At 29.5% G+C, this 12741-nt stretch overlaps 2 protein-coding genes across 2 annotated transcripts; both read right to left on the reverse strand.

Moving 5' to 3' along the window:
- Positions 1 to 2601: 2601 nt before the first annotated feature.
- On the reverse strand, positions 2602 to 9982 carry LOC131663982 (neprilysin-2-like). The gene is made up of 12 exons (XM_058934795.1): positions 9906 to 9982; positions 9592 to 9836; positions 9165 to 9499; positions 5605 to 5708; positions 5195 to 5272; positions 4878 to 5123; positions 4586 to 4797; positions 4308 to 4484; positions 3712 to 4209; positions 3347 to 3638; positions 3033 to 3277; positions 2602 to 2940 (listed from the first exon to the last, which is right to left on the reverse strand). The coding sequence occupies exons 1-12, from the start codon at positions 9961 to 9963 to the stop codon at positions 2602 to 2604; spliced, it is 2829 nt and encodes a 942-aa protein (XP_058790778.1). The 5' UTR covers positions 9964 to 9982.
- A 421-nt stretch (positions 9983 to 10403) lies between these two features.
- On the reverse strand, positions 10404 to 12330 carry LOC131663983 (neprilysin-2-like). The gene is made up of 8 exons (XM_058934796.1): positions 12326 to 12330; positions 12154 to 12257; positions 11764 to 11841; positions 11447 to 11692; positions 11149 to 11366; positions 10871 to 11047; positions 10601 to 10768; positions 10404 to 10457 (listed from the first exon to the last, which is right to left on the reverse strand). Exons 1-8 carry the CDS (start codon positions 12328 to 12330, stop codon positions 10404 to 10406), a joined length of 1050 nt encoding a protein of 349 aa, XP_058790779.1.
- Positions 12331 to 12741: the final 411 nt, after the last annotated feature.

Consider the following 12741-nt stretch of genomic DNA (forward strand, 5'->3'; position numbering starts at 1 on the left):
AAGAGTTGTTTAAGTACAAGAAAAAGTTATGTGTTCTGAATTATTTCTATTTTTTTATAACGCGAAATCGGAAAATACGATCATCTTATTCTTTGGGAAAGTTAACATGTTAAGTACAAATTCATTTTCAGAATTGATCCGTTTACCCACGAAGATTTAAAAATAAAAAAAACACCCGAAATTTGAACAGCCTAATTGACAATTATCGGAAAAACTTTTTTATTAAATATTAATTTACAGTATTAATTCTGAATTCGTCGATTTATATTCAGCAAAATAAGACCATGATGGCTTAGAATAAAAAACGATGGATATCGTTTTAATTCAGATTTTACTAATAATGCCATAAACCAATTAAATTAGGTCCACGTAAAAGAAAAGACACACGTATACTGAACTATGAATTGTCATCTGACACTGCATTATTTACATATGATATAGAAGAATTCATTATGTTTTATTGTAATATGCTAGACGTTTGCTTCTGACTTTTCGAAAAAGAATTTTTATAATATGAAAAAGTAATTGTACTAAAAATCTACCAAGCTATACATTTCTTCATGAAAGATCTGACAAGGCATTCAATATCTTTGGAAAATTCAGGAATGTTAGACAATGTTCTAATAATATGAAACTCACCACGACGCTACTCGTCAGTAACGATGAATTTATTATTTATATATTAGTAATTCATATAAGTTAATCTGCTTATTATAAATAACTCTAGTTGAAAGAACCTGACTGGAATTTCTATGTTGAGAAAAATATGACGATTGCTTGTTGTTAGTTTAATAGAAGTCTTTCACTGATACAACATCATACCGACCTATGCTTTTTTCTGGAAATACGTAAAAGGCAATGACGATAGAAACATGACAATGCCAAATCCAGCCGATTCCATTACAAGGTTTATAGAGTTTCTGGTACGAGTACTTCAAGTTCAAAAGATTCATGCTCAAATTACTATTATCTAAATAACTATCTGGAATAATCTTTAAATGTTCAAATACTTCCACAGAAATATCGCCATCTAGCAACTCATCGGGGCGTGCATCGTGTGGATACATTGACTTTGATTTCTTCAGAGCCTTTCTTTTAGTTTGTTCGTTCATCCAGTGAATCTTGCAGTGTATAGTACTCTTATTGTGTTCTACGGGTAGTGGAATTTATCTCTTCTCTATTTTTATAACTTGGTATTGAGAGCTTTTCTTACATACAATAATTCAACAGCCAACGCAAATTAGTTAGTCACATAATCAACGTACTTTTCCCATCTAAGCTGTTCTAGATTTATACCATACACTGAAGCTAGAAACTTAGCTTGAGTAGATTATACTCGACTATATAGAAACCTTGTTGACTCTGATACCACGCGCAGGATTAAATAATTAGCAAGAATACGCTTTCATATCTTTGAAATTAATTCAGTAATGGATTTCTAACGTTTATGCATTTTATGGGTTCAGTGGATTTTATGATATGACATGGTGATAGAAGTTTCTTAAGTATTCTATTCGAGAAATGTCTGGATATTTCAACTCAAGCTCTTCAACTATCGCAAGTTTATGCAACTGAGACATCTATCTACGTTCTTCCTTCGGTGGAGAAATAGGAAAGAGCTATTACCAAGACTGTATAATATTATCTATCTAAGCAAGTTTAAAATATTGTAGCTCATAATTTTTGATAATTTATTATTAGCAACATTTATATTAATCGATTCATCAATAATATTTTCGATTGATATACCACTTTTTTCGGCTAAATTAGCTTTGCAAGTTTAATCTAAAAAATGTAAGAATTCAAGTAGCTCTTTTTTCGTATGCTATGCAATCGCTCCTAAAATTCTTGCATAATGTATTTATAGTAGAAACTAAATACTTCCTTTTATAAAATTCCATTAAGTATTGTTATGCAAGTCCTTTTTTCAGTAGTTTCATCTATTGCAAAATTCATTTATGTAAAACTAATTAGTTAAATTTAGGATCGGTTGTAAGTAAACGAAATATTTAGAAATGAAATGTGAATACAATGCAATATTGAAAATGAATAAATCGTTTCAACAATTAAACTATATATATTATGGTCTTAAATTTGGTGTGAAAAAAAGACAATTGTATTATCTCTAACCCTGATTCCATTGTATTATTTTGTCGTCCATTTCAAATCCAATATATATGAAAAATTTGATAGAATTTATGTAACCGTTTCGACGAAATTGATACATTAAAATTTTCAAATCTAATTCGCGTTTCTTCCAAGAATTGACAACAAAAACGGTCCATCCTCCAAGTTTACTCAAGATATCTATGTTTATTAATTGGTATTTCACATTCGGTCATTTATTTTTATTAATTTTTTCAAGTTGAACTGAGCTACGATTATTTATAACAAATGACGGGTTTTATCTGCATATGTTTACAAACAATAAATGTTATGAATTTGAAAGATTTCTTTCATGATGACTATTATAAAAATATTTTCTTTCCTAAACTACGTGAAAATATTTTATATGATACAAGAATTCTAGATTACTTATATTAGTTTTCAATATTTACTCAGATAAAATAAAATATGATGGTACTAATATAAAATGTATGTTCACCAAATTGTACATTTTATAATAGGATTCATTGGCGATCCGACAGGACAATTAAAGTCTCTAGAAAATTCAGGTATATTAGAGAAAGGCCCAATGACACGGTACTCAAAAGGACTATGAACATCGGTATTGATTCCATGTTCCAAAGCTTCAGGTCTAAATTTGCCGCACCAAATATTTGCTGCATTTATCCAGAACAGTTGCCGCGGTGTGTACGGTAATCCAGGTAAACCTAATTCTTGCTCATGAGTCTTTTCATATTCTTCATAAGCGAAGTAAGCTTCCTTGATACCTCCGTTATCAGCGATATTTTCACCTTGAGTATTCTTACCATTCAGCTGTAAGTCATTAAGAGATCCTTTAAATTAATATTTTTCTATATAAAAATAACCATTTAAAATTCCTCTTAAAATGTAATCACCAAACTCACTTTCAAGCCATTAAGTGTATAATTACTGTATTGCTGAACTATACATTCAGTTCGCTTACGATACTTCTTGAATGTTTCAGGATTCCACCAGTTCACCAAATTACCATCCACGTCGTATTGACTACCTTGATCATCAAACCCGTGTGTTAATTCATGACCAGTTATCCAACCAATAGCAGCGTAATTCAAGTAGTGTGGCCGACTACTGTTGAAAAATACGTCTTGCAAGATTCCTGCCGGAAGTACTGTACGCAATTTTTAACTGTGTTATTTAATGTCGACTGAAAATTCAAATTCGTTTAGACTTCACTTACTAATGCTATTTATTGCAGGACCATAGAAAGCTTCCACTATTGCGGTATAACCTATCTTGGTCCAATCAGTTTCATTGACAAGCTTTTCCAGTTCTTCCAAATGTTTGTTTAATTTGAAAAGATTCAAATTTAAATGGTTCTTCAAAAAACTTTCCGAATGAACTGCTAGATCCTGGAAATAGGTGTCAATTTTTTCGTCGTCAAGGAATTCGTCCGGGTAGGCAACGTATTCTTTAACTGAACGGAGCTTCTTTTTAGCGACATCTTTCGTTGCTTCATCCATCCAATCAACCTGAGAAAGTCATTGAAACATACAATTTTTAATTAAACTATATGTAAAAGCTCTACAGAGTTTTTCAACAAACCTTTTCTAATAAACCTAAAAAACTTTTATGGACTCCGTGGACAAGTTCTTCAGCAACTTTTTTCGATTTCTTATCGAAATGTTCTCTCGCATATAAAGCTCCAAGTGCCAGCCGTAAATTTTTCGATAGGTATTCCAAACATTCTACCCATGGTTGTTCTTGTATATTTGTACCTGTTGTTGAAGCACTGAAATCAGCTTTGATGCGTTTCACGCGTTCATTCATGAAAGAAGCCGATTCTTGGACTACTCGCCAAATAGCATAATTGGCAAGAACACGTTTTGGAGTATTATTAATTAGGTTTATTAAAGATTTGAGAAAACTTGGAACTTGAACTATGATTTGATTGTTAAATGTAATAAATTTAGTTAGTGGAAAAATAGTGTTATTGAAATACTCCCTCCAGGGAATATCTGGATATCTTGATTCTAATTGTTGTAGAGTCATAGGATTGTACAGTTCAGACATATTTCTACGGTCTTCTTTCGGTAAAAAAATCTAAAATAATAATGTTATTGAAGCGAATGACGAAGTTATTTGAATTTACTTTTTTATTGTTGACGTTATTCAATTTAGTTATTTTTTTTGTCATATACCTTCGAAAGCTCAATTTCAAAATCCAAAGAGTCACGTAAGTCTTTCTTAGATTGTTGTTCATCAGCTCCGAGGACTTCCGCAAGATTGGTCATATATTTATAGTAGGCTTGTACAATTTTGTCTTGGAAACCTTTTGACAAGTACTCTTGTTCGAGTCCTGTAGGTGCCTGATCCAGCTACGTTGATAAAAAAAATAGATTTAGTAAGGTATTATTTTTGTAATAACCATAATGGATAGTGTCTTGATAAATGATTTGTATTTGGAAAAAATTCTCACAGTTATTTCATATTTGTTGTTACCGAGGACATCGATACTTGAATATATAAAACATTTCATTGCTTCTGTATATCCAATTTCACGCATCTGATAGATTAATTTTTTCCAATCAAAGTCGGAAGCGTTCCAAGATTGTCCGACCAGAACAGGCCAGTCACCAAGTTTCTTCAATATATTCAATATTTCATATGTACTAGTTTCATCGATTTTAGCTACAAATTAATGTAATGGAAAAAATGAAATAAAATTTAACATTTGGTAATGTAAGATGTTTAACAATGATTAAATGTACCAATATCTAAACAAGTATTATAAAAAGACTGCAGCACTCTAAACGTTCTTGGAGCCTTTTGATCCATTTTACGTTCTAAACTTGTTCTTAGTTGCTGCCATAGTTTTTCATCAGCTTGAGTAAAAGAGGATACGCTATGTTTGGATTCTGGAATAACTGATTCCTTTAAAAATTTACCACATGCAAATTGATAAAAATTATCGCAAGGTACTGCATTTGAGTCAATGTTTTTCAGAATTAGCGATGCTAAAATACAAGATAGAGTATTAGCAAGACAAAATATTTGGAAAAAATCGGGAGGTCTTTGATTTGTATACCTGCTTCGATACATGCTTGTGTTTCGCAAACTTTTTCCTGTGATACATTTTTCGAATTAATGTCTTTGTTTTTGAATCCTAGAAGATACATTTTTTAGTTTAACTATATTTACGGCATCTATAAATTTGACATTCTTAAAAAATAATACATATCTTCCTTGAAATAAATGAAATAGAAAAATCAATACAGGAGCAGTTTTCGCATTTTCACTTGTCTTACTTCAATTAATTGTAAAAAAAAATTGAGTTAACGTCTTTTATTATGAGAGTATATGATAATTGATTAGGATTATTATTAATACAATAAATTAGAAAAACCATATTATTTTTCAAAAATAATATTTGAAAAATTTGTTAGAATAAAATTGGTTCAATCTTCATAATAATTATATTAAGTGAAATACGCATACCAATCGTAGTTACTGCACAATTAGTAACATTTACAAATGAGTAGAATACAACTATCAAAATAGCCCTACGATCCAATGAAATCTGTAAAGGTGGCTTTCTTAACCTGCAAATAAATAATTAAAATTGAAGTATGAAGTACAGTGGTGGTCAATAAAATAAGAGCACCAGTGACTAAAATCAAGTAAGATTCAAAGCTTTATATCTTAGCTAAATAAAATCCCACGGACATCAGTGAGTGCTCATTTAAAAGAAATTTGTAAGTACTTTTTCGTGATTTAGTGTAAAGTTATGAAAAAATGAAATATTACAAGTTTTCTTCAAAGCCGCATAATTCAATAAATAATCCATTTACAAAAATTTTGTACCAATAGTTTTCAAACTCTTTTCAAAAACTTGAAAATCTCTTTTCTTTATTTATTTTTCAGCTTGAAAACTGACCGAGTTATTAATGTTGTCATAAAAATATACTAATAACAAATAAATATTCTCCAGTCCCAAAAATGTGCGAAACAACATAATAATATTTTTTTTACCTGTGCATGTGTAATCCTAAGTAACTCAGAATAATAAAACTATATTTTATTTAGAAAATTTGCAAGTTCTTAGAAAACGGAAAAAAAGTTTGAATAAATTTTTATTGATTCTTTACCATAAAAAAAAGTTTTTCTCTTTGGTTTTTTATTATCTATTAGTTACTGTAGAAAATATAAACGATCTAAAAATATAATATTTTTTTAACAAAACTCGCAGTATCTTGATCAATTATTAATCTAGAAATAAAAAAATAAAAAAAGGATTTTGAAGTTCTTGGAAAGAGCTTGAAAACCATTAGTAGAGAATTTTCGTAGATGGATTATTTATTGAATTGTACGGGTTTGAACAGAACTTGAAATATTTCATTTTCTTAACGCCCATTTCAACGTAATGAAAAGTTTAAAAATAGCTTAACAAAACTTTATATTCAATTACCGAAAGGCACTTAGAAATACCTTTAAAATGAGCACTCACTGATGTCTGAGTGACCATTTTCAACCAAGATATAAAACTTTGAACCTTATCTGATTTTAGTCACTGGTGGCCCTATTTTATTGACCACCGCTGTAGTTATTCATTGATAACCGTTGTTAAGTACTTACATCATTTTACTGTATTGGACTCGTTAAAGTTATTCTCTAGACTACGTTTAATTCACTGACATTACGTTTATAAGTTTTATCTATTATATACTTACTCGTTTAGTTTCTTAAAATACCATCTGTCACAAAGACTTTATCTGAATATTCAAATATAAATATTTCATTGTCTTATTCAATGAATTATTATAGTCTCTAAAATATGAGAATCAATTGTTCATTCTTGAGTACATATGATATTTTGTACAATAATTCAGAAGCTCAAATGAAGATATGACTTATTTTGTTTGATTTGTAAATTTGATTTTCGGATTAATATCTTACTTTTATTTTTGAAACTACTTTGAAAATTATTTGTAAAGTTCTTGATTTTTCTTATCTATTCAAAAGCTATTTTTTTAAATAAGTAGAAGTAGCTATTTCGTTTTGTATGATTTCGAGGTTCATCGCTCGTAGAGATTTTTGTATTGATAAAAAATACACATGTTAAATGATAAAATTAACATGCAAGATTGAAATATGCCTGTGTTTCACTCTGCAGAATGAAAAAAAATAGTTATATAGGAAAAAACAATTTTATATTTGTCAGAAACCTTCGGATATATTTTATTTAGTGCTTCATAAATCCGTTATACTTTATATGGTATTATAAGAAACAAAGAAGATAATAAGGGCAAACTTCTTCACTGATACAGGAAAAGTTATCAAAGATTCTTATAGTAAATAATAATTTGCTATTCATTGTTTCTAATTTGACTCTTACGAGGAAGTTGATTTTTATAATAAAAGTTAATAATTAAATTTTACTATATAATTATTTATATATAAATCACATAATTATTTATACAGTAGCATTTGCAAATAAATATTACAGGAATAATATGTTGAAGATTTTGTACATAGCATTAAAATATAATAAAATATACGATGATGCTGTGTAGACCATTTCATGTTGATTAATCGTTTGTTAATTTTTCTGTAGTAAGATATATCAAATAATACTGTAGTTAACGTAAGGAAACAGTATTTTATTTTTCTTGTTCTCATCAAATCGGTATCTCAACAATATGATCCCAGTCTACAGATACTGGTGTTTTAATAACTTAGAATTTTGGAGAATCCGTAATAAAACTAAGATAGCTATAAGGAAAGACAAACATATGTTAATAATTTGTTTAGATAATGTACATATTTGGTTCACGCTTACTATGAGTATAACGGTTATGTAATATAGTAAAAGCACCTGCATGCAACCCGTCTTACACATGATTTGTTCAAATTAGAGTGATCAAATATTAAGTACCAATAGATTAGTATATCTATATATAATGTTGTTGTCGAACGAAACTATTACAGCATGGAATTTGACGTCTGCTGTAACCAACATCACCAAGCGGTGTTAGATACATAGCCAGGTCTACTACTGCGGTGACTCGTTCTATTTCAACTTCGAAATGAAAATATAAGAATAAAACTCGAAAATATAAGAATAATAATCGTTTAATATATGATATTTCATTATTTCTGATAATTTAAAATTAGCAACACTAATATTATTCGATACAACAATAATATTATCAAACTAATTATAGTATTTTCTCGGTCAAACTAGCTTTACAAACTTAATTTTTAAAAAGTAAGCGTTCAAGTGTCTCTTTTTTCGTACGCTATGTAATGCTCTTAAGATTCTTGCACTGTGTATTTACAGCAGATACTGAATACTTCATTTTATAAAATTCTATGAAGTATTGTTATGCAAGTCCTTTTTTCAGTTGATTCACCTATTGCGAAATTCATTTATGTAAAACAAATAAGGTAATTTTAGGATCGGTTGTAAGTAAATGAAATATTTAGAAATGAAACGTGAATTTAATGTATTATTGAATATAAATAAATTGTTTCAACCACTAAACCGTATATATTATGGTACTAAATTTCGTGAAAACAAGACAATTGTATTATCGAAAACCTTTATTGACTTTAATATATATATATAAGAGATTTATAGATTTTATGTAACCGATTCGACGAAATTGATACATTAAATTTTTCAAATCTAATTCGTGTTTCTTCCAAGAATTGACAACGAAAACGGCGCACCTGCCAAGTCCAAAAACAATATCTATGTTTATTTATTGGTAATAAATATTTCACATTATGGTCATTCATTTTTATTAATTTTTTCAAGTTTAACTGAGCTACGATTATTTATAATAAATGATGGGTTTTATTCGCATATGTGTACAAACAATAAATTTTGTACATTTGAAAGATTTCTTTAATAATGACTATTATAAAATTATTTTCATTTCTAAACTACGTGAAAATTTTTTATGATACATGAATTATAGATTATTTATATTAGTTTTCAATATTTACTTAGATAAAATAAAATATGATGGTACTAATATAAAATATATGTTTACCAAACTGTACATTTTTTAATAGGATTCATTGGCGATCCGACTGGACAATTAAAGTCTCTAGAAAATTCAGGTATATTAGAGAAAGACCCATTGACACGGATCTCACAAGGACTATGAATATCGGTATTGATTACATGTTCCAAAACTTCAGCTCTATAATTGTCGCAATAGATATTTGCTGCACTTATCCAGAACAGTTGCCGTGGTGTGTACGGTAATCCAGGTAATCCAAATTCTTGCTCATGAGTCTTTTCATATTCTTCGTAGGCGAAGTAAGCTTCCTTGATGCCTCCAATGTCTGCGACATTTTCACTTTGAGTATTCTGACCATTCAGCTGTGAAGAAATAAGAGATTGTTACAATTAATATTATTCTATACACGAATATCCATTTGAAATTCTCCGTAAAAGAGAATCACCAAACTCACTTTCAAGCCATTAAGTGTATAATTACTGTATTGTTGAATTATACATTCAGTTCGATTAAGATACTTTTTCAATGTTTCAGGATCCCACCAGTTCACCAAATCACCATTCTCGTCGAATTGACTACCTTGATTATCAAATCCATGTGTCAATTCATGACCAATTATCCAACCAATAGCAGCGTAATTCAAGTAGTGTGGCCGAATACTGTTGAAAAATACGTCTTGCAAGATTCCTGCCGGAAGTACTGTACGCAATTTTAAACTGTGTTATTTAATGTCGACTGAGAAATCGATATCGCTTAGACTTCACCTACTTATACTATTCATTGTAGGACTATAGAAAGCATCCACAACTGCGGTATTTCCTATCATGGTCCAATCAATTTCATTGACTGGCTTTTCCAGTTCTTCCAAATGTTTCTTGAATTTGAAAAGATTCAAATTTAAGTGATTCTTCAAAAAACTTTCCGAATGAACTGCTAGATCCTGGAAATAGGCATCAATTTTTTCATCGTCAAGGAATTCGTCCGGGTAGGCAACGTAATTTTTGACTGCAAGAACTTTCTTTTTAGTGGCATTTTTCGTTACTTCATCCATCCAATCGACCTGGGAAAGTCGTTTAAACATACAATTTTTAATTGAACTATATGAAAAAGCTCTACAGAGTTTATCAACAAACCTTTTCTAATAAACCTAAAAAACTCTGAAGTAATCTATCTATAAGTTCTTGAAGAATCACCTTCGATTTCTTATCGACATGTTCTCTCACGTACAAAGCTCCAACAGCCAAATGCAAATTTCGCGATACGTAGTCAAGACACTGTGTCAATCGTGGATCTTGTATATTTGTGCCTGTTGTTGACGCACTGAAATCAGCTTTGAAGCGTTTCACGCGTTCATTCATGAAAGAAGCCGACTCTTGGACCACTCGCCAAATGGCATAATTTGCAAGAACACGCTTCGGAGTATTATTAACTAATTTTAAGAAAGATTTAAAAAAACTTGGTACTTTAACTATGATTAGAACGTTAGATGTAATTAATTCAGTTTGTGGCAACACAATTTGATTGATATACTCGCTCCAGGAAATGCCTGGATATTCTAATTCTAATTGATCTAGCGTTATAGGATTGTACAGAAGAGACATATTTCTGTGGTCTACCGCTGATAAAGAAATCTGAAATTTGAATTTCATTACAGTGAGTGAACAAGTTATAGGAATTTATTTTTGCTATATTGACACTATTAAATTAAAAATAGTTGTTCTGTTATTGCATACTTTTGCAAGGTCAATTTCAAATTCCAAAGCGTCACGTAGGTCTTTCTTCGATTGTTGTTCACCAGCTCCGAGGACTTCCGCAAGATTGGTCATATATTTATAGTAGGCTTGTACAATTTTGTTTTGGAAACCTTTTGATAAGTACTCTTGTTCGAGTCCTGTAGATGCCTGATCCAGCTACGTTGATAAAAAAAATAAGTTCAGTAAGGTATTATTTTTGTAATAACCATAATAGATAGTGTCTTGATAAATTATTTGTATTTGGAAAAAAGTCTCACAGTTATTATATATCTCTTATTTTTTTCATCGGATATTTCAATACCTATCTCTATAAAACAATTCATCGCTTCTGTATATCCCATTGCACGCATCTGATAGATTAATTTTTTCCAATCAAAGTCGGAAGCGTTCCAAGATTGCCCGACCAGAACAGGCCAGTCACCAAGTTTCTTCAGTATATCCAACATTTCATTTGTACTAGTTTCGTTGATTTTAGCTACAAATTAATTTAATGAAAAAAGTGAAATAAAATGTAACATCTGGTAATGTAAGATGTTTAACAATGTATAAATGTACCAATATCTGAACAACTATTATAAAATGACTGCAGAACTTTGAACGTTCTTGGAGCCTTTTGATCCATTTTACGTTCTAAACTTATTCTTAGTTGCTGCTGTAGTTTTTTTTCAGCTAGAGTAAAAGTGGATACGCTATGTTTGGATTCTGGAATAACTGATTCCTTTAAAAATTTGCCACATGCAAATTGATAAAAATTATCGCAAGGTGCCGCTTTTGTGTCAATGTTTTTCAAAATTAGCGATGCTAAAATACAAGATAGAGTATTAGCCAGACGAAATATTTGGCAAAAATCAGGAGGTCTTTGATTTGTATACCTGCTTCGATACATGCTTGTGTTTCGCAGACTTTTTCCTGTGATACATTTTTCGAATCAACATTTTTGTTTTTGAATTCTATAAAATTTATTATTTTAACTATATTTTCGGCATTTATAAGCTTGAAATTATATGAAATAATGCCTATCTTCATTATAATAAATAAAAAGAAAAAATCAGTGCAGGAGCCGCTTTCGCATTTTCACTTGTCTTACTTAAATGAATAAAAAAAAATTAGATTATAAATGATGTCTATTATAAGAGTACATAAAATTGATTGAGATTATTATTAATACAATAAAGTAGAAAAATTATATTATATTTAAAAAATTTGTCAATAAAATTGAATGTCAATTTTCATAATAATATTATAAAATGCAATACGCATACCTATTGTAGTTACTGCACAATTAGTAATATTTACAAATAAGTAGAATGTAACTATCAAAATAGCTCTTCGGACCAATAAAACTTGTAAAGGTGTCATTTTTAACCTACAGATAAACAATTAAAATACACGAATAAAGTGGTTACTCATCGATAATAGTAGTTAATCACTTACAACATTTTACTGTATTTGAGTCGTTACAGTTATTCTTCAGACTAAGTTTAGTCCACTGACATTACGTTTACAAGTTCTACCTATTATATACTTACTCGTTTCTTCTATTAAAATACCACATGTCACGGATACTTTATCTGAATATTCAAACATAAAATTTCGTTGTCTTATTCGACGAATTATTATAGGCTTTCAAACATGAGAATTATTTGTTCATTTTTGAATATATGTGACATTTTGTATAATAATTTGAACATTGAAATAATAAGTTGACTTATTTTGTTTTATTTGTAAATGATTATCGCATTTATTTCTTACTTTTATTTTTGAAACTCCTTTCAAAACTATTGTTAAAGGTATTGAGTTTACTTATGTATTTAAAAGCTATTTTTTCAAACAACTATAATTAGCTGATT

The sequence above is a fragment of the Phymastichus coffea genome, unplaced genomic scaffold, assembly GCF_024137745.1.
Source record: "Phymastichus coffea isolate CEN01 unplaced genomic scaffold, Cenicafe_Pcof_1.1 PCOF00039, whole genome shotgun sequence".
Lineage (NCBI taxonomy): Eukaryota > Metazoa > Arthropoda > Insecta > Hymenoptera > Eulophidae > Phymastichus > Phymastichus coffea.